Source organism: Amblyomma maculatum, chromosome 11 (genome assembly GCF_055883805.1).
Source record: "Amblyomma maculatum isolate TAMU_Amacu chromosome 11, ASM5588380v1, whole genome shotgun sequence".
In the NCBI taxonomy this organism is placed as follows: Eukaryota; Metazoa; Arthropoda; class Arachnida; order Ixodida; family Ixodidae; genus Amblyomma; species Amblyomma maculatum.
The window spans coordinates 7484121-7505025 of record NC_139354.1 but is presented as its reverse complement, the minus strand read 5'-3'; the positions used below and the strand labels follow the sequence as shown (position 1 = coordinate 7505025).

Sequence of the window (20905 nt, the reverse complement as noted above, 5' to 3'; positions counted from 1 at the left end):
CCGTTATTTTTAAGCCGAATACCTCCAATCAATTCCCGCCGTAAAAAGCTGCCCTAATACTGCCCATTATCACGTGTACTCTCCACGGTTTTAATGGCGGATAGTTGTTTCACTTATTTTTCGAGGAGTCAAACTTCACAGAGTATCAGTATTTTCTCCATCAGCAGTATACCCTTTTCTAAGCGTATTTGTATACCGCTCTGGCTCTTATGATTCCTAACCAGAATTTCAAACATGGCGTTTATTACGTCGAAAATTTGCAGCATATGAGGCAAATTTATGAATTTTGTCCATTGCATTATTGTCCGTTTTTTTTTTTTTTTTTTTTTTTTTTTTCTCTGCTCCCGTTGCTGCGTGCAAGGAGGCTTCTTGCGTCGGCGATCTCAGTCGCGCCTTCAGAGTAACCTGCCTTGAATGGAGAATGAGAGGTTTCACTGTTTTGATTTTGTTTTGCATTTTCTTTGCTCGCTTCGTCTCCTCACATGTACCCAGCCATGCCGTGGCATTATTCACACAGTAATTAAAAACGATTCATCCACTCCATAGGCAATTCTTCTCTGTGTCGTTTTGTCCACATCTGTACGGCGTCTTGCGTTGTTTTCTTTTTTTTTTTTACTTCAGCCACCGACCTACCAGATGTGTACATTGATGAACAGAAGGACGGCGTTGTATCTGCAGCAAGTTTTCAATGCATTCCGCAAGACACTGGCCGAGCTCGATATCAGCGCCAGACTTTCCCACCGCAGATGTGAAGGCTCTCAACTCAAGAAGAAGCGTTGCGCAGCCATTCTGGACGGGTTACACGCTTCGTACTATTTTCCGCAACGCGTGTTCTGGTATGAGCAATTAAACCATATAAAATTAGCTCTGGTTTAGCTTGTGGTTAAACCTGGAGTTACGCGCTACGCGTCGGTTCGGCTTCAAAGTAAAGACATGGCTTTTGCGCATAGTAGTTTACTCTATAGTTTTAGCTTTATTTATGCCATAGGCATAGAGTTTCTTACCTTACCTAGAGGGAAAGCTGTGCTGCCGTCTATAGGAGTTTACATGGAGTTTCCAGACGGCCAGTTCAGCCACCATGGGCGCTCAAAGCATCATGGGCCGGAGAGCTACCGAGTGCAGAACTACAACTTTTGGCCAAAACTAATGCAAAGATAAACGTTGTTCTACCGTAAATAATGTCCTAAGATTGAATATTGTGACTATAAATTGCAAAAAGAGAGAGAATCAGCATGTCAGTGTGAGATTTATCCAATATAAGCGATGGCTCTTTCTCCTATTGGCTTAGTTTTGAGCAGCACAAATACCAATATTTCGCACTTAATAGGCAAAATTTGAAATAAAAAACGTTACAAAAATATTTATGGCTGTGCAATTACTTAAGGAAGTTTTTAGTGGCATATCGGGAAACAAAAACCATTTATTGGCGACGTCTGCTTCTGCGCCTTCGCTACTATAGCTTTCGCGGTCTATGTACGCACCTTCAGATGAGGATGACGACAAAAAAGAAACATCGCAGTAATGCCACTCCACGTACCCGAGAAAAACCGACTGTCCCGCAACAAGTAGCACACCGGCCCATGATTCTTAGCGCGCCCATGGTGGCTGAAGTGCAGCGCCCTCAGCTTTCCCTCTAGTTAGTGTAAGGAACTCTATGGCCATAGGGGAATCACTTCACGTATGAGAACCTTTGCCTCTCGTCGTTGACCATTCTCATCCGGGTGTAGAAGACTTCTAGTGATAGGACATCGTCTCTACGTCGAACTTGGGGCACACCGCCGTCACGCCGTTCTAATGTACCTCCTGTCCTAGACACTCGCTATAGGCATTCGCCTCTACCAAGTACCGAGTTATCTGTCTTCTTCTCCTTTCCTTCCTCTCCGTCTTATTTTCGTCTTCTTCTTTTACTTCTTATTATTTTCTTCTTCTTCGTTTTCCACTGTGCCACGGTGCTAGGGTAAAACGGTGCCACGCCGACGGCTTGAAAACCTACCGCAGTGTAGCTTTCGCTACAAAACTTTCCGCCCCGAGGGAAGAGCGAAACATTCCCGGAAATATTTCTAGCACCTGACGCACCTTTGCCGATATTCTATCACGAGGTTGCACAACCTCTGCCGGTTTGTAAAAACGCAATGGTGACAGCTCGGAAGGTAAACTACCGGAGAATAAGTTACGATGAGGGCGAAAATAGGGCTACCGGCTCATTTCGTGCCTCCAAGGCCTCCATCTTTATTGCTCGTGTTCACCACGAACATGTACTACGGTTGTGCCCTAAAATGCGCTTGTTTCAACACCTCGCTCATTGAGCTGTGTCGCCATACCGGAAGTAATACTGGAGCCTTAGTGACCACGCCGTTAATCACCATGAATATCGACGGCTTAATGGCTTACCGCGACATTGGATGGAGTGAGGCTTTCTCTAAATGGAACGGGGAGGGCAGGATTCTGCAACAAAAAGAATGAAAAAGATGTAGCTTTATAAGTACGTAAAGGTTATGAGGTCGAAAGGGCGCTATATTGCTTCACACTTGCAGATAGCTGCGTGTGACAGGTTGGCTTATAATGTAATTGCTTTCGCCTGGGTAGCCGCTGAGGTGCACGGTTGGCAAACAGCTTACTGTAAACAAAAAGCATCGCATGGCTGTTCAATCAATTCAAGTATTGGGTTTATACTGTTCTTTATGACCGTTATGTCTCTCTCAACAGGACAGGGAGAAGTTCAAAATGTTTTCACTTAATGCTATTCGCCGCGAGATCGACCTAGAGGTGGCGCCACCATCGCTTCGAAAGTGTGGATCAGCAGCCGGCGGCGCGTAATTCCGTCTCCTCAACGGTTGCGGCGCTCGAAGAAACGCACGTGGCGTATGTCTGCTTCCGAGTTTACGGCGGCTTTGTCGGCGACGAAAACGTTCCTTATGCAAAGCATTAGCGATTTACTGTTTATAGTGTTCCAATATTGCAGAGAAAATCCGTGGATTTCGCCTATGCAGCAAAAAAAAAGAATGATACAAAAAGATGCGCCGATTTTAGGAAAACAAGGCAGGCAACCACCCGTCTTTTAGATTTACTGGCATAGCAAATTTTCACGCTTTTTGCGTTTTACGGCGCTCACAGGCCTGATACTTAGGCCTGAACATGACATATTTTATCGCCTTGCGCTCCTATACTATCGTTTTACCGCTGCTTGCGGCGGGGGCTGGCCTGCCACCGAATTTTTATCTGTTGTAGGCCGTCATTGCAGCCGCCACCACTTCGGTGGTGGACGACGGCTGTTGTTGCGGCGCGCGTCTTTTTCTCCCTCTTCCTTTTCTTTTTTCTCTATTTTCTCTTCTGTCTGCGCGAGGCAGCTCAGCTGCAGAGCCAGTAGCAGGCCTGTGCATTTTCTTTTCCTACTTCCTACAGTCACAACAACAACAACAACAGAAGAGAAAATAGAGAAGAAAAGGAAGAGGGAAAGAAAGACGCGCGCCGCAACAACAGCCGTCGTCCACCACCAAAACGGTGGCGGGTGTAATGACGGCCCGGCGGCGCGGAGGAACCTCCTGTTAATGCGGGCGAGGGCGACACTCTCTCTCTCGAGCGCTGGGCTTGACCAGCGTTTGCACACACACACATACGCACACACATGACAAGTGTAGATGAACACGTTGGAGCATGTCCGCGGAAGGAAGCGTTGGGCGGCCGATTGCACAGCGCTTAAATGGCCAAAATGCTTCCTCCTTTCACTGATACTCTTGCGTTCGCTGCATTTCGCTGCGGCTGCGTCGGCTGTCGCACATGGCGGTGGCGAATAGAAAGAGAGCATACCTTTGGGGCGCACAAAAACGAATAGCGTTTTGCTGTTGTTATTGTTGTAGATGCAAATAAACTCCGATTCTGCGTCATTGCGCTAAATTAGCAGCCGCGCCCTCCGCACTCTCTCACGCAACAGGGATAATAGTTTCCAATATTTATAAGCTCTTCTGACCATCGCAATCTTAGAAGAAAATCATGCGGCGCTTGGTGGGCGCAATTGACAAATGCAATTTTAACTTTAACGGGGTTTAGTCCAGACAAGAATTCATAGGAAGAAGCGGGCAAAATTTATCGGAGTACGCATGGAAACTACGGGGCCTCTCATAGCCTAAGTCGATTAGGAACGTCAAACCAAAAACAAAGTAATACAAAGGGCAATCCGTGTCTGTTAAGCGTCCAGCTTCGCCGTTTCTGCTGCAGAGGACGAGACAACGGTCTTTCAGCAGCACTACCAACGGCATGCACCTTTTCACGCGATGTGAAAGCAGATACATCAGAGTGCTTCGTATCCGTCGCCGTCGTGCCTGTCATTCGTTCTGCGTTAAGCGTTGTTGACATTTCAAAGCCCTGTCTGATTGGACTTGTGCCGCTCTGCGACAGCGTAGCATCGGCAGGGAACAGTCCAGGGACACCTGCCATGTCCTTGCGGGTCGAGCTTTCGGTTAGAGACACCGCGGCTAGCTTCGATTCTGACGTTTTCCTCTTGTCGGTCAGAGATTTCAGTCTTTCTGCGGACTCGTACTCAGTTTTGCTGGCGGACGCCAACGCCCCTTGGCTGCTCCTAGTTCCAAGGGTGCGTATCATTTTCTCCGACGAACTGGCAGTGCGAGAACGTTGCGCATGCCCCGAGCTTGAGCTGCGCGCTTCTTGTACCACGCCGCTCTTCGATGACTTGGCGTCCGTGGCGAGTGAAGAGGAAGTATGGCGCTGGGCCTCGCGCCTAATTTCGCTGGACGAGTGAGAACTGCCAGCCTTGCTTGCGCGTGTCAAGGAGGAACCGAGCCTTCTGTGCTTGGCTTCGTGAATTTCCCTCTCGACGAGTTCGCGCAGAGCTCCGTGCTCTTCGCGGCTGGCGGGGGACCGCGAGGCGGACGCAGCGCGTATCTGCGAACCGCTGAGGCGGCGCATCCTCCTTGACGAGAGGGAGCTGCCGCTCTCCTCCAGCTGGTGGGCGAGTAGGTAGGCGGCTCCCTCTCCGCTGCGGGTCTTGCCTCGAATCCTCAGGTCCCGCGAGGTGCGGCTGTCGAACATGGATTCTATTCCACTACTAATGGGCGTTATGTGAATGGACGTGAGGCCGCCGAGAGCGTTTCCGGACTGTCGTTGCAAAGAACTCCAGCTCTCGCTAGAGAGCGCTTTCTCGTGAATGAGAGAGTCGCTGCGCGACGACTGCATCCTTAATTGTGCGTGCTCAGTACCGCTCGCGATTCTCCCGTGACCGACGACGCTCCGGTGCATGGCCGAAGCTGATCCTGCAGGATCCAGGCGCTGACCCCCGGCGTGTGAAGAGACGCGTCTGTAGGCGCTGCTGCTGCCCCCACCCTGGCTGCTGGCACTGCTGCTGAAGGCGATCAGCGTCCGGCTCCCGCCGTTAAGGCCCGCCGAGGCAGAAGGCCTAGGAGAGCCCAGCCTGACGCTCTGCTGGGAGCGGTTGCCGGCCATCTCTAAGGGCGGCGTGTTGCCCGTGCGTGACCGGGAGCGCCTCATGGCTGGCGCAGCGAGGTCTTCACCGCTAGCCGCCTGCCCCAGGGGCCGTTCAGCCACTCGGTGAGAGAAGGCGCTACGCAGCTTGGGCCCCGACGCCGCCCTCGTGTGGCTGACGCGTGAAGCAGAGACATTAGTCTGCCAACCAAGATCCGTATAACCCGTGCTATGGTCTTTCCAATTGTGATGTATGGATGCGAGAGTTGGACTGTGAAAAAGGCTGACCGCCGAAGAATTGACGCGTTTGAATTGTGGTGCTCGCGAAGACTCTTGAGAGTTCCTTGGACTGCCAGAAGATCAAATCAGTCGATATTGTCGACCATAAACCCTGACTGCTCATTGGAGGGTCAAATTCTAAAGTTAAAGCTCAGCTACTTTGGTCATCTGATGAGAAGAGAGGAGTCGCTGGAGAAAGATTTGATGTTGGGAAAGGTTGAGGGTCGCCGGAGAAGGGGTAGGCAGCGAACGCGATGGTTAGATGGCATTCTCGAGGCATTGCAGATGAAGCTATGTGATGTTAAGAAGATAGCGAGAGACCGGAAAGCGTGGCGTGACATGGTCCATAGGGTCACGAAGAGTCGGACACGACTGAACGCCTGAACTGAACTGAACTGACTTTGCCTTTTCTCTTCTCCTGAGCTCAAATGCTTTCATGAACTCTTGTAGATTTCTATCTGTTGCCAGCGTGCTGTCAGCGATAAGGGATCACCTAAGAGCGTGAAAATACGCACTTGTTGCGAGACACTCTCCTCCTGCTAACCCGTTCTCCGCTCTACACGGCATTGTGAAGGTCCCTCACTCCACGTCTCTCAATCAAGACGTAATGAAGGTGAGGCTCGCCTTAGCAGCAGGACCCGTTTGAGGGGGTGTGCCTCAGTAATCGGCGCCGAAGGCTATGCATAGGCTTAGGCACCTTTCCCTCGCTGGTCAAGCGGCTTGTGAAGAAATACCTTACGTTTACTGGGTCAGTAAGAGATGCGTAATAAGTCGTTTTACTTAGAGCAGCCTTCACTAGCATTGCTTTCGAGATCACCCCTCATAAATGGCGCTGCTCTCACGGCTATTGTGACATCGCTGCTGAGTTATGCGTGTCCTGTAATAGAGACAAAGAGGTGAAGGAGACTATAGCTTATGGTGTTCGGTTATCCCTCTCGTTCCAGTGCCAGTCCGTTCTTTGTGGCTATCTGTCCTATGCGCAATTCACAATTTTTTTTCTGTGTGCTGCCAAACACTGCGGTGACAGTCGTGTAATACGCTCCGTTTCACAAGTTGTTTGCAGCAATATGGATGGTACAGGAGACCGGCATCAATGAATATAACAGGCATAATGTGGTTGGCTTGCAAGCATATTCGTATACAACGTAGCCGATAGGAGCGTAACAAATGAATCGTATAGTGCACTCCGTCTCGATAACGCCAGCTCGCCCTTACCTTTCGTACTCTTGAAAACAGCTTCTGAATGAGAGTCTAGGAGGTATTCATGAGGCGTCACGGCCGCCATTTTGTGGTGCAGTTCACAGCTTCAGGAACGCGTGCAGCGATAAGGCGATTATATATTTCCGCAGCCTTTTGCTGAGTAACATGTGACACAAAATGGCAGCCATTGTGGCGTACAGGCTTATACTTCCTGTAGTGTTGCAGGAGAGAGGTTTATGCTCCCGTATAGCGCCGGGACCGCCTGGGAGATCCTCGGGAAGCAGCCTTTCACCTTAGTATGGCTTAGCATTATCTAAAAGCAAATTTTGTAGTGCAACAAAACACGTGCTTCGGCCGATTAAAAATTTCCAAGCTTTCATCCTCGTGATGGTCGAGAGAGTGACAATGGTATACGAGCGACAGTGTCCGCACAGCCGCTTGCTAATGCCATCAGTCGACATCACATTGCGGCTGACGCCGGGGTGGCGCAGTTTTGAAAAAGCAGATACGACGTAATCAGGCAGTGACTCACGTAATCTCACTTGAATTACAGTCCTTAGAAAGGTGTCACTTTTCTCACGCAGAAAAGAAAATCTAGTCACAATTTGCTTGAGAAATAGATGCGTCAACCCGAGGCCCCCATTCTGAACTGCGTGAAACAGATTGCCCCGGTTCGTGCGTTCCCATGTGGATGCCCATATAAACGTTGCAAATACACGGTGAAGGTTCTGTACAGACGCTCTTGTCATCGATAGAGCTTGAAGAACATAAAATATCTTGGCAACCAAAAATACGTTACACACAGCAGCTCTAGAAAACATAGAAAAGTTGTGTCCTCCCCACTTGTTCGTTTGATTTTTAACTCGCTGCGTTTCTTCCTCCCAGCAAGCACCTTTTTGCGGGAAGTTCTTTTATCTTTTCATATCCTTAAGGCAAGGTTCTCAAATGAATATCTGTCAATTGTGCCACGGAAGAAGTTGTATAAGGATCTGCGAGATGTGTTTTTGGCAGTGCCAGTATACCGCGCTGTGTATAATGTAGGGTCTGAGCGTGACGTTTTGAAAAGGGAAAAACGTATGCCTGTCAGAGCTGGTGCAAAATCATTCTTTCTTCAATTGCATTCCGGCACTCTTCCAGTCAAACCATGGCTGCAGAACAAAGGGCTCTTTGTACCTTGGTCTATTAACTTCATTATTTGCAAAAAACCCGAGACCATTGAACACATCTTCTTCGAGTGCCATGACAGTTTTCCGCTGGGATATCTTGAAGCGAACTTTAAAAAAGGAATTGCCAATAACGCCATTCGGTATCCGATATCTGCCATGCGCCGACCCTGAAGGAGTGCCGAATGACATGCTGATGCTATTATGTATGCATAGCGTATGGAAAACGCGAATGGATGTCAGGCATGAGCGAACAGTTGTACACCCCGCTCGACACTACTTCATCGAGAGCGTGGTATACCTGAGAGAAATTCTGCGTGCACAAGATAATTATCCGGAGTGGCTACCTGTACTGGACCAGCTGGCTTCAGTAAAGCCCTTTTAAATCTAGCGCTTTAGGCAGAACGTGCCTAGTGCTTTTAGCATTCCCTTTGTTTTGCTTTTTGTTGTGTATTCAGAGTTTATGCTGTGTGCTTAAAAAAAATTGGTAATAAAGAAAAAAAAAAAGCCGGGGTGGCGCAGTGGTTACGGCGCTCGACTACTGTTCCCAAGGACGCGGGATCGAATCCCGGCCTTGGCGGCAGCTTTTCTATGGAAGCGAAAAGCAAGGCGCCCGTGTGATGTGCGATGTCAGTGCACATTAAAGAACCCCAGGTGGTCGAAATTTCCGGAGTCCTCCACTACGGCGTCTCTCATAGCCTAAGTTGCTTTGGGACGTTAAACCCCGCAAACAAACCAAACAATCGCGGTAAATGCTGCACCGATTATTCACGGCGGCTTTCTCTAATCGAATTCAGTTTTCGAGGGCCTTTGATGACACATAACCACGAAGAAGCGCGTAGTCACGCGGCGAATTTCAAATCTCTTGGTGTCTATTTTATAAAAGAAAAACATCACACTTTTGGTGTTATACTTTAAAGACAGCAACCTAAACAGGCATTTTTCAGCACGTTATGCCAATTTTTCATTTACATTTTCGTGTCTTAGTCGCCAATAAAAGGTTTCATTGATTTTTAAGAAGTCATTAGAAAATTTTAAATAATCTTGCCTGGTAGAGGTGGCCGCCTAACATTTAGCGCTAGTAGAGTTGTTGTAGAACATGGTGTCTCTATTGAAGCTTTGGAACAGGTTAGCGGGGACACTGTGCACACTCGCATCCACGTATACTCGCCATCGTTCGAAAAATATGTCAAAACCTGAGAATTACACGCCGTTTGCTCGTCTTCTCTTTTTAAATAAGGATTCACAAAATCTATGCATGAGGTTATGAGAAATTTTTCACGCTCAAAGAAGTACGAGCAACAAAATTCACAAAGTTGAAAAAACTCGAATACATTTCGGTGCTCTCATCGAATGCGACTGTACTCGTTTTTTGGCGACGGGTGCTTGGACAATTCTTGGCCCTACGGGGCTGGGACGGTAGGTCAACGCCGCTTGCGGCGAGGGCTAGCCAGCCACCGAATTTGTATTGTTGTAGGCCGTCACTGTACCCGCCACCGCTTAGGTGGTAGACGACCGCTGTTGCGGCTCGCGTCTTTCTCTCCCTATTCTTTTTTCTTTTCTTCTCTACTTCCTTCTGTCCGCACGAGGCAGCGAAGGTGGGAAGAGGCGTCCGTGTGCTGTGCGATGTCAGCGCACGTTAAAGATCCCCAGGTGGTCGAAATTACTCCGTAGCTTACACACACACACACACACACACACACACACACACACACACACACACACACACACACACACACACACACACACACACACACACACACACACACACACACACACACACACACACACACACACACACACACACACACACACACACACACACACACACACACACACACACACACACACACACACACACACACACACACACACACACACACACACACACACACACACACACACACACACACACACACACACACACACACACACACACACACACACACACACACACACACACACACACACACACACACACACACACACACACACACACACACACACACATACACATACACATACACATACACATACACATACACATACACATACACATACACATACACATACACATACACATACACACACACACACACACATACACATACACATACACATACACATACACATACACATACACATACACATACACATACACATACACATACACATACACATACACATACACATACACATACACATACACATACACACATACACATACACATACACATACATACATACATACATACATACATACATACATACATACATACATACATACATACATACATACATACATACATACATACATACATACATACATACATACATACATACATACATACTGCTTACCTAGTTATTTTGCGACACCGAAAGCCTTAACAAGGCAAACTAATGCTACTGCGGAACTCAGCCAACGGGACGGACGATTACTTCAAGCGGAATGTAATTCTATTCAGCACCTAAATCATAGTGGAGTAATGAAGCGTTCTTTCGGGCACTATATATGCTTGCAATCATTCCGTCTCTGTCGAATTGGACTGAAATCAACGCCACTTTTAATCATTCCTGGTAGAGAGTTCAAACATGTAATAGTGTGGTGAAAATACCTGGCGATGGTTATGAAGTTCGAGGCAATATTTCTTGACCACTGGCAGCGCCAGGGCGGCGGCTGAAAAAACATGCGTTTCTCACAGCTAAACGGTCATAGGTCATGCCTTTGCTGTTAAATGTTGCAACTGCAAACACATGTTCACCAGTGCAGGCAGATGATAAAGATGTGGTCCAGGAATGCAGGCAAGACTTTGCTTGTGCGTCTGTCACAGTCAGTACTTTGTGAACACACTGTGTCCGCCACGGCAGTAAACGCTATTTAAAGCGCTTTTCAGATGCATCGGGGAAGTTCTGATATTGATTCGTCTTTATCATTTCTGTTTCAGCTTAGACTTGCAACGTGAGGAACGCGTGAGTCAAGGCGTAATCTCTCATTTTTGGTATACATAATTCACGTAGACTTCAAAGAGGGCTTCCGTGGATGGTGTTAAGCGACTATGTCCCGTTACCCCCTCCCCGTTCGACGACGGCATTAAATCTCGTGTTGATTACTTTTCAATGGCCCCAAAGAGGAAAGTACTGACGAGGTTACCCACGTGGGACACACAAACACGGACGTTCTCAATGGCAGGCGTGACATAAAGCGAAGCACTCTTAAAGAAGGCGAGCTGCGTCCCACATACTGCAGACGCCACGTTCTCCCGCGCCATGATCGGGAAACCCTTTCACGCTGCCCCTCCCAAGGCCACGGCCCGCAAATCCTCGTAATGTGCGCAGCGGACGGCCGCTGGTGACCGCGTTTCTGGTCCGTCGGCGTGGTCAGAAGTGGGAGCCGAAAGTAGGCGTCGTAATCAGCGTATTACCACCCCGGCCCTCTCCCACTCTCCGTGACGGAATTCTTTAAACGCTTGGCAGTCGCAGCCTGCCGGTGGAAGTTCAAGGGAACAGCTGCAGTTAAATGATGCTGGCGCCCTGTATCAGTGCCCTTCATCAGTCCAAGGTCACGGGCTTCGAAAGGAAGCCAGCCTACGGGCATCACACACTGTTGGGCACCGGTAGCCTCACCTACCTCACCATGGTCTTAGGTTGTGAGCGCCTATCAAGCTCTATTACGAGGTGACCGTTACACAAGCCGACATATTTGTCGAATTATGCGGTAGGCTCCTCATGTGACGCGCCGAAAACATGTTTGCAGACGCGTGTGAACGTGGTTTTCGACAAGTTTTTCTCTCTTAATGCCCGAGAAAAGCAGAAGGAAAAGCATCTCAAAATTCTATAAATAACTTTTCAGCTCCTTTCTGAACTAGCAAAAAATAACGTTGTGTTTAAGCACGTGGCGCCGAAACAGCAAACCACCGAGGTTCTTGAATGCGATTTGCACACTACACAGAAAAATATTTTAACAGAATATTTGTACGACAGCTGTTCGTTGAGAGTCTCAATGCGACAGAACAAGTGTATCTTCACTGTTTGCCAAACATGGACAACGTTCATACACTGTATACAAGCTCTCTCGTGTCTTGATGCTCGGCTCGTCTGGGGTGAAAAGGTTAAGCAATGGGTTATTTAATCCAACCTCATTGTGCAGTCTCAACACATCACTCTTTATCTTAAGATGCATTTGTGGCAAAGAAATTCATATTAATAAACATGGACAAATGGAATGTACTGCCAAAAGATTTGGAGCGACAACAACGGTTGGGATAGATAAGAAGTGCCAAATTTTCTCCGCTTTGCTAGAGAAAACATTAGACTTCGGCATTCAGTAAACGAAATCAAGGTTGAGGGTTTAGTTGACGCAATTTTTGGCACCTTGCCTTGTTTGCGGAGTGTTGCATTCATATTTCAAATGTGTAATACTCCGCGTTGTTATATACCTGTGGCATGAATTGTTACTAAACACCTAAATAAGTAAGCATGAAAGGAGAGAATAATTTATTGCTTGAGGCAACATGCTAGTTTCTTTTCTATGTTTCAGCAAAAACACTCCCATTGTTATAATCTTTCTCTTTCGATTCACAGTTCAAATTGCCTGCGAGATGTAAGAAACCCTCATTTAACAATGAGGTTTGACATCACTCTCTCTCTCTGTCTCTCTCTGATTCTTGAATTATGGTTATTGGTTTCTATTATCCAGTTCAACTCGATGCGAAGCTACGGAACAATATCCCAATCTCTAAATATTTTAGTGTATAGTTACTAGTATTACAGGAATTTTTAACCTCAAAATCAATTACGAACGATATACCGCTATGTTCTTTACATCATTGTACATTCACAGCGACGATATTAGAAGAAAACAAACTTCTCCCGGCCTCCTCCGCCCTCAGAGACTCGGATCAACAAGTACATACTACTGTTGATGCCTGGGCTAAGCAGAGACTGATTATTCAGCCGCGCTAACCTCTTTCATGAAGGCGTGGGCTTGAACGTAATTGTTAGTGCAACTATACTGCGTTGTAAGCCCACACATGCATCGTAGCTATCTGACGTGCACACAGCCAACTTTCGTGAACTAGGCTAGGTAACTCAGCTCTATATAACCACTTTATTTTAAATATAATTGGCAACCGGTTAACTATAATTGGGCAATCAGACGTGCAATATCAAGGCTGCTTCGTTTAAGACAAATAGGCGACGCAGGACTGGCGTCTGACAAAATCTTAACCTATAACGAACGGGTTTATGAGCCCAGACATAGAAACCACATTCTGAGTATCTCCATATCCACACCAGCCTAGTTACTGTGGTATTCCCCTCATGTGGAGTTGTCCGAGCTGCTTGCCTCTGCCTTTCCTTGGGACAACCACTAGATGTGCAAAGTGCCTCGCTTGTTTATATCTAGTCCGAGACAAATAACGGGGAAGGTACATCTCTCCGCCGGTTCAATCTAGCCCCCAGAATGAGCGAGGTGTGGCCGATGCTGAGCTACGGCGGAGGCAAGAAAAGTGGCGCAGACCGTTTTCTCAGCCCGTAACTCGTTGCGTAACAACGTCGAGAGAGCGCGCCGCCGCTCCTGCAATCATCCAGAAGCGAAGACGTGCGACCGCGATTCTTCCCTGATGCAGGTCTTATACCGCATGGGCGGGAACACAGGCATATGCAGGAGGCTATGCTCGGATAAACATTGCCAGGTCGGTGGTATAACTGGTGGCGTTCTCATCCCTCAATTCTTTAAGCAACCAATATCCCGTCAATGTCATTGAAGACAAATGTTAATTACGTTTGTTACTCAGTTTCTCCTGTGCGTTTTGGAAGGCCAAATATATTTTGTGTGTGCTGTATAACACGTCACATGTTCCATTCGGCCTTAAAATATTTCAATTCCGAATAACAAACAGGATGTTGCGAGACGTAGACATATGATTGGGGCCTTCGTCAGTACGTTCATAATGCTCGTGACAGAACAGAGTGGTTTTAAACAGTGAACAGATGCGTCACCGTTAGATGTAGTGAACAAATATGTAGAACAAGAACAACCTTAATGTGAATAGCAAGGCATGTACGATCAGGACTTGGGTCTCGTGCACTCTGTACAGGGCGCAGTTTCATCGACTGTGAAGGGGGCAGTTGGCTTTGTTGCATGCGTACAATACACGGGAACACAAAGCGCTATCTCATCGTTTGGCGAACTCCCACCGAGTTTAATTCAGCAAGTACACACACAAGTTGAAATCTCGACAAAACCTATTTAAAGGACATCCAGAAAAGCCTTTTCATGTCCACCGACTATACACGGGGACAGCAAAACTTTTACTGCAGTATGACGGACACCTCACCTTAAAGATCATATAAGGCGACAAGACCGCACAGATAGGACTACCTATCAATTTATGATTGACGTGAGTTCGAAATATCAAATCTAGAGTAGCGTGTTCAAGTAAATTTAGGAGATATGGAATGATCATATCCTGGATCAAGCCCATGTGCGCAAGTAAATAAGCTGATGCATTTCATAATGATCCCTTCAATTGATCACACGCGAAGATGATTTTTCATTTTGTTGGTACAATTGTTGCTTCAATCGACCAATAATTGAAGGACTTTCAGCGCATGAAATGGTGAACATATTGCAGTCGTTTTCAGAGCGTACACAAGAATTACACAAATACAGACCAAGTCGCACATAGAAAAAACATCCAACCACGAAAACGTCCAACCAATAGACACACACACACACACACACGCACACGCACACGCGCACACGCGCACACACACACACACACACACACACACACACACACACACACACACACACACACACACACACACACACACACACACACACACACACACACACACACACACACACACACACACACACACACAAACAAACAAACAAACACACACAAACAAACACTAGCATCACTTTGATAGGGGCAAGTCAATGAAACGCAACCAGCAATGACCTTCCCACTACTCAACAGGCTAGACGTAAGTGACCAATGACACATAACAGAAACCGTAGACGATTTTGCTCCTATGGTGTCACATCGAAAGGCTGCGTCTCCTTCTTCGTTTTTTTGTTTTTTGGAAAAGCCCATTTCGCAGCCCTTCAGTAGAGTGGGTCAGTGAACTGCCGTAATGTGAAACCAGCCATTCGGAAGGACTGAATGCTGCTGTGCTCAAGAAAGAGTAACGTAAAAACACAAAAGTAACCTAAGCAGAACCAACGTTGAACAAGCATGACCCCTTCATGCGACCTGATAATCTTGCCCGTTACACCTGATTAGCTAAGCCGTAATTAGCCGAATTACTGGAACAGCCGAATCTCAGCCGCTGAAAGAGATGTTCGCGGCTAGGGGCAAAGGGTGTATCGAGTGGCCGGACCCAATGAAGTGAATGACGGGTCAACCTTTACAAGTGATGAGGCAACACAATCGTGTGCGTAGCTTGGTGGGAGGTCAGTGACAGGTGTACTGAACTTATTCCTGGTTTCAAATTCCTTCCTCTGGAATGACCACGTCGAACGCCTTTTCTTTATGTTTGTGCTTAATTTAATAAACAGCTTGCTACACCTACGCAATGTTTAACATATCTTGTCGCATTTTGTATTTAATAAGACGGAAGGTGCTGCAGTAGCGGCTTATCATCCCTTCCTGAATATTTCGGACAACATATTTTAATCAATGGCAACAAACGTTGAGGAAATCATAAACAAAAAGGTAAACTTATAAACAGCTCTTTTTGTTCTTTGAGCATTCTTTCAGGTTTTATGTTTTGAAAGCCTATAAATAGCAATAGTGGTATGTAATGGGGGTTTAGAATCCTGACTAGGCCTTGTGGGCGATAAAGACATTGTCGTTATCAGGTATCTGAATAACGGACGAGAGCTATTTGTTGCACAGCCTAACTGACGTGCTCGTTAAACCCCACAAACCAACCAACCAACCTTCTTCGAGTAAACAGACCAGGCTACGGATGCCCAAGCTTAGACCGAAAGAATTATAGCGACCTGCGGACCATTCGACTCCTATTTTCCGCCGCTTTTTTCGAGGAACAAGAAAGGAAGCTATCAGGATAAAGTTCCGATGAGAGTGAGTTCGGTCGTCACTCATACCCGTTGTTCTTCTTCATGACCGCAATCACGTCACTTCATTTATTGCACATGTGCACTGAAAAGGTATATCATTATATGAATAGGGGATCTAGGGGAATGTCCTGAAAATAATGCAACCTAGTATTAATGTTTAAGCCGCAACCAGTGTGTTGTACAAATTTAGTAGATGTAAAACCTCTCCGCCTTCTTTCCTAGTGTGTCGCTAGATGGAGTCACCTGTTTAGCTGCAAGAGTGCTCTGGCCACCGCACATAGAACGTTTGAACTATTGAGCGAAGTTACTATATATTCATTTTTCAGTGTGGAATCGAAATTCTCGCTACATGTCAGAATCGTCACTCATCTTTGCTACGGTCGGCAGCATTTATTCAATTCTCCCACCGCAAAATAAAAACACGCAGCCGCCGCAGAAGGGCGTTGAAATGCAAGAGCGTAAGCTTTTCTATTTGAATGAATAAAGCCGTTTTCTAAATATGACGCCATGTATATCTTGTCATATATTTTATTAGGTTTTCTGTATCATCGTTAAAGGCACTCATACAACACTTTCTTCGAACAGTTACATCCTTTATCGATAAACATTCGATTACAACATTTATTTGCCTTGGTCAAACACGAATACTCATCACTTTCATCACTTTCGCCTTCGACTGCTCCTAGCCCTACGGGGCTGGGAATGGTAGGCCCCTGCCGTTTAAGGGCTCGCTTGCCGCCGGCAGTTGTATCTGTTGTAGGCTGTCATTGCACCAGCCACAGCTTCGGTGGCGGACGATGTCTGTTGCGGCGCGCGTCTATCCTTCTCATACTTTTTTCTTACTTCTCAGTTTTTGTTTCTCTCTTTCCTCACGAAGCAGCAGAGGTGGCTCAGTTACAGAGCCAAAAGATCCCCAGGTGGTCGAAATTACTCCGTAGCCCTCCACTACGATTCCTCTTTCTCTTTCCACTTTCACTCCCATCTTCCTCCCTTCCCTTACGGCGCGGTGGCGGTGTCCACAGAAAAACAAGTGAGACAGTTACCGCGCCTTTCCCTTCCTATAAATAAATCAGTTACAGAGCCAAAAGCAGGCCCATGCATTTTGTTTTCCTTTTTCCAACAGTCGCAGCAACCACAACAAAAAATAGACGACACAAATTTTGACTATTGCAAGCCTTGTGGGTGGTCGCTGAAATAGTTTGCAATAGAGCAAATTTGTTCTATTTTCTGATTTCCCAGGTGCGATCCCGGCCCCGCCGGGGTGGTGCAGTGGTAAGATGCCCGACTACTGTGCCGGAGTTCCCGGGTTCGAACCCGACCGCGGCGGCTGCGTTTCGATGGAGGCGAAACGAAGTGGCGTCCGTGTGCTGTGCAATGTCAGTGCACGTTAAAGATACCCAGGTGGTCGAAATTACTCCGCAGCCCTTCACTACGGCTCCTCTTTCTCTCTTTCCACTTTCACTCCCACCTTCCTCTCTTCCCTTACGGTGCGGTTCAGGTGTCCACAGAGCAAGTGTGGCACTGCGCTTTCCCTTCCTGTGAGAGAATTTAAAAATTAGGTGCGATCCCGGCCGCGGTCGCCGCGTTTTGATGGTGACGAAACGCAAAGGCGTCCGTGTGCTGTGCGATGTCAGAAAACGTTAAAGATCTCCAGGTGGTCGACATTTTTAGAACCTTCCCCTACGGCCCCTCTTACTCTCTTCTTTAACTTCAGCTTCCCTCCATTGCCTTACGGCAGCTGAAGTTAAAGAAGAGAGTAAGAGGGGGGCCGTAGGGGAAGGTTCTAAAAATGTCGACCACCTAACTTCAGCTTCCCTCCATTGCCTTACGGCGGCCCCACCGGGGTGGTGCAGTGGTAAGACGCCCGACTACTGTGCCGGAGTACCCGGGTTCGAACCCGGCCTCGGCGGCTGCGTTTCGATGGAGGCGAAACGAAGAGGCGTCGTGTGCTGTGCGATGTCAGCGCACGTTAAAGATCCCCAGGTGGTGGAAATTACTCCGTAGCCCTCCACTACGGCTCCTCTTTCTCTCTTTTCACTTTCACTCCCATCTTCCTCCCTTTCCTTACGGCGCGGTTGTGGTGTCCACAGAAATCAAGTGAGACAGTTACCGCGCCTTTCCCTTCCTATAAATAAATAAATAAATTGCCTTACGGCGTGTTTCAGGTGTCCAACGAGAAGTGTAACAGATACGCACCCCTTTCCTTTCCTCTAAATCAATTGAACAATTTATCTCCACAGCCCCCGGAACTTACGGCTTCAATGACCGGAGGCTCACCAGTACGACTCCCCTACAGATTAAAAGCTCGACTCAAGTAGCAATTTCGTGTACATTAATCCACTAAATCGTTTAACACCAGTCAATGTCAGGTGAGCAGCGGATACATCACAATTTTGAACCAAATGCTCCCCCCCCCCCCCCCACCCCTATTGTCCAGCAATGACTACTTCGAGCCGCCCACAGAACGACATAACTCGCGCCACACGTGAGAAGTAAGAGCCTAGGCTCTTAAAATTGCCTAAAATATTGACAGGAATATTGTAACTCCATAAAGCAAGGTGCACCGGTAGGTAATTATGGGGGGGGGGAGTATTGCTTATTCTTCACTTCTTACCTCGCAATAATTTCTCTTAGAGAGACCTTTCCTATTAGCCTAAATCCACATTGCATTTTCTGCGATGCCTCTCAGGGACCACATGAGTGACGTCAGCCACATTCTAATTAGATACGATTCGCCCGCGCCAACCCTGCAATAAGCGTGCTGGGAAGAAATGATAACTTGACGAGAAATTGTAAATAAATAATGCTAGCGGTCATGTTTTAATAACAGAGCACTTAGCACCAAGCTATCTCAGTCCTCATTTGGCAGCTCTTTACGTTACATAAATGCACTGGTTAATACGCGAAGCATAGCGTTTTCTCTAGCTCGGAAATAGGCTGACATTTCACAAGCAAAGTTGTTTAGAAGTCTGTGGGATATGCACACTAAGCGTTTTAAAATAAGCTTCACGACACAACTTAATGAAACACGAGCGCTTTTGCATTTCTGGCAATGTTCGTAACCCCGCTGCTTTGTTAACGCTCACTCATGCCGCGCGAAACTGTCGTTGCGCGCTATCCCACTGCTCAGTAAGGGGGTCAAGCGGCAGGCACATCAAAATCGTTGTTTCGTGATGAACAGATATAGCTCAAATAATTTCCGTTGGTTTTTGAGCGCGGAAAATAGCGTATATATATGAATAAATCGCGGTAACCATACTTGCACCCTCGCCCCAGCCTTCTGTGAATCCGGAAGGTTTTTTTTTTTTTTTTATTATCCAAAAGGGTGATGTCAGAATCAGTAACCGCCACGGAAAGTGACCATGGCAACAGTAGCAGTGATACCTTGCCAAAGGAATTTCCATGCAGGATAGCTGCAAGCCTTTTATTTCGCCATTCGTTTTTCGCGTTTCATGCTCACAAGTTCCCGGCACTAAGAAAAACGTCAGCTCACTTTTGAAAAGATGTCATCAGTGGGGAGTTGATTGTTGTAGCATTCAAAGTGTGTCCAGGCAGCATTGTGAGTTGGCCCGTTTTTAAAAAGAACATCTTATTTTTCGCTGGCCTCGCAAGGGCTGCTTCATGAATCCATAAATAGATCCTCCTTACACAACAGTCCGCATGCGGAAGGATGAGCTCTATGGACGCAATCTCAACCATATTTCAACAGGAAGGCTCGTAACGAGGCATCAAATGCGCTTGGTAAGTCGGACAGGCTGCTAGTGTTCTGTCTTTGACATTTTTCGAACATCTCAGCCTGCATCAAGATATCCGCGAAGTGCAGCGATGCCAAATGCTTGCTACTGCCTCCATTCCCTTTGCCGGAGGTTCAAGGGAGTGTGGCATCACATCACAGCCGCAATATTCTGTCAGCATTGATTGCACAGTCTCAGAAGCTGAACCTCCCTGTGTCGCAGCCTTGCACAAATCCACAGTATCCTCTCTGCGACGACCAGCTGCGAAATACATGGAGTTTCTTCCGAAAAGAAACCCGAGAACACTTTCAACGATGTAGATGGAAATCAATTGGCCTTATAACTGAACCGAGGCGGATCGTTATGCAGTTCTCTTCCAGCTTTACATACCAGTTGCAACATATTTATAGCAGGTGCCTCGTGAGAGAAAACGAAAGTATACTTTTGATGAAGCAATTTTTTTATTTAAAAAATTGTTTCTAGGTCATTAATCGGACAGCCATTGAACTCGTTAAACATAACCTATGCATATTCTTCTGTAAGTTATCAAACGGCAAGCATCCAGTATCACTTATCTCAAAATTTCACTAATCAACGAGAAAAAAAACCGATTTGCTGCAACAAATATTTATTTCTTCCTAGAGAACGGACACATTACGGCAAGCTTATTTCTTTGCTATCTTGGTATGGAATGCGCTACTATTCATCATCAAATTCCTAAAGAAAAAACTGATTTCCTTCCGAATTTCAAGTTCCCTTCATCTAGAGGAAATAACTGTTACTCTACATCGAATGAGTGTTATCAGCTCTAAATAGTAGTCCGTTTTCAGAGGTTAGAATTCTGTACTGTTATGCCCTTTTCTACACATTGATATTGTGTTCAGATTATCTTCTCGGTTCGTTTAATTTTGCAAAATAATGTTCTTTTATTATTTAGTATATGTTTTTTTATTTTTTATCTACGTATAATTGATCTTACTATAAGTCATTGCGGCTTTCTA

The 20905-nt window shown here is 46.7% G+C and overlaps 1 protein-coding gene across 2 annotated transcripts in view; it reads right to left on the bottom strand.

Annotated features, from left to right (window-relative positions):
* Positions 1–20905, bottom strand: part of LOC146172732 (uncharacterized) — a 309284-nt gene that overhangs the window by 189663 nt on the left and 98716 nt on the right. The window contains exon 2 of one of the 2 annotated variants that reach the window (XM_084585597.1): positions 2392–2445. The exons of the other annotated variant lie outside the window; for it this stretch is intronic. Coding sequence (XP_084441723.1) covers positions 2392–2445 — 54 coding nt within the window. The remainder of the gene's footprint in view (positions 1–2391; positions 2446–20905) is intronic. 2 annotated transcript variants of the gene reach the window in all.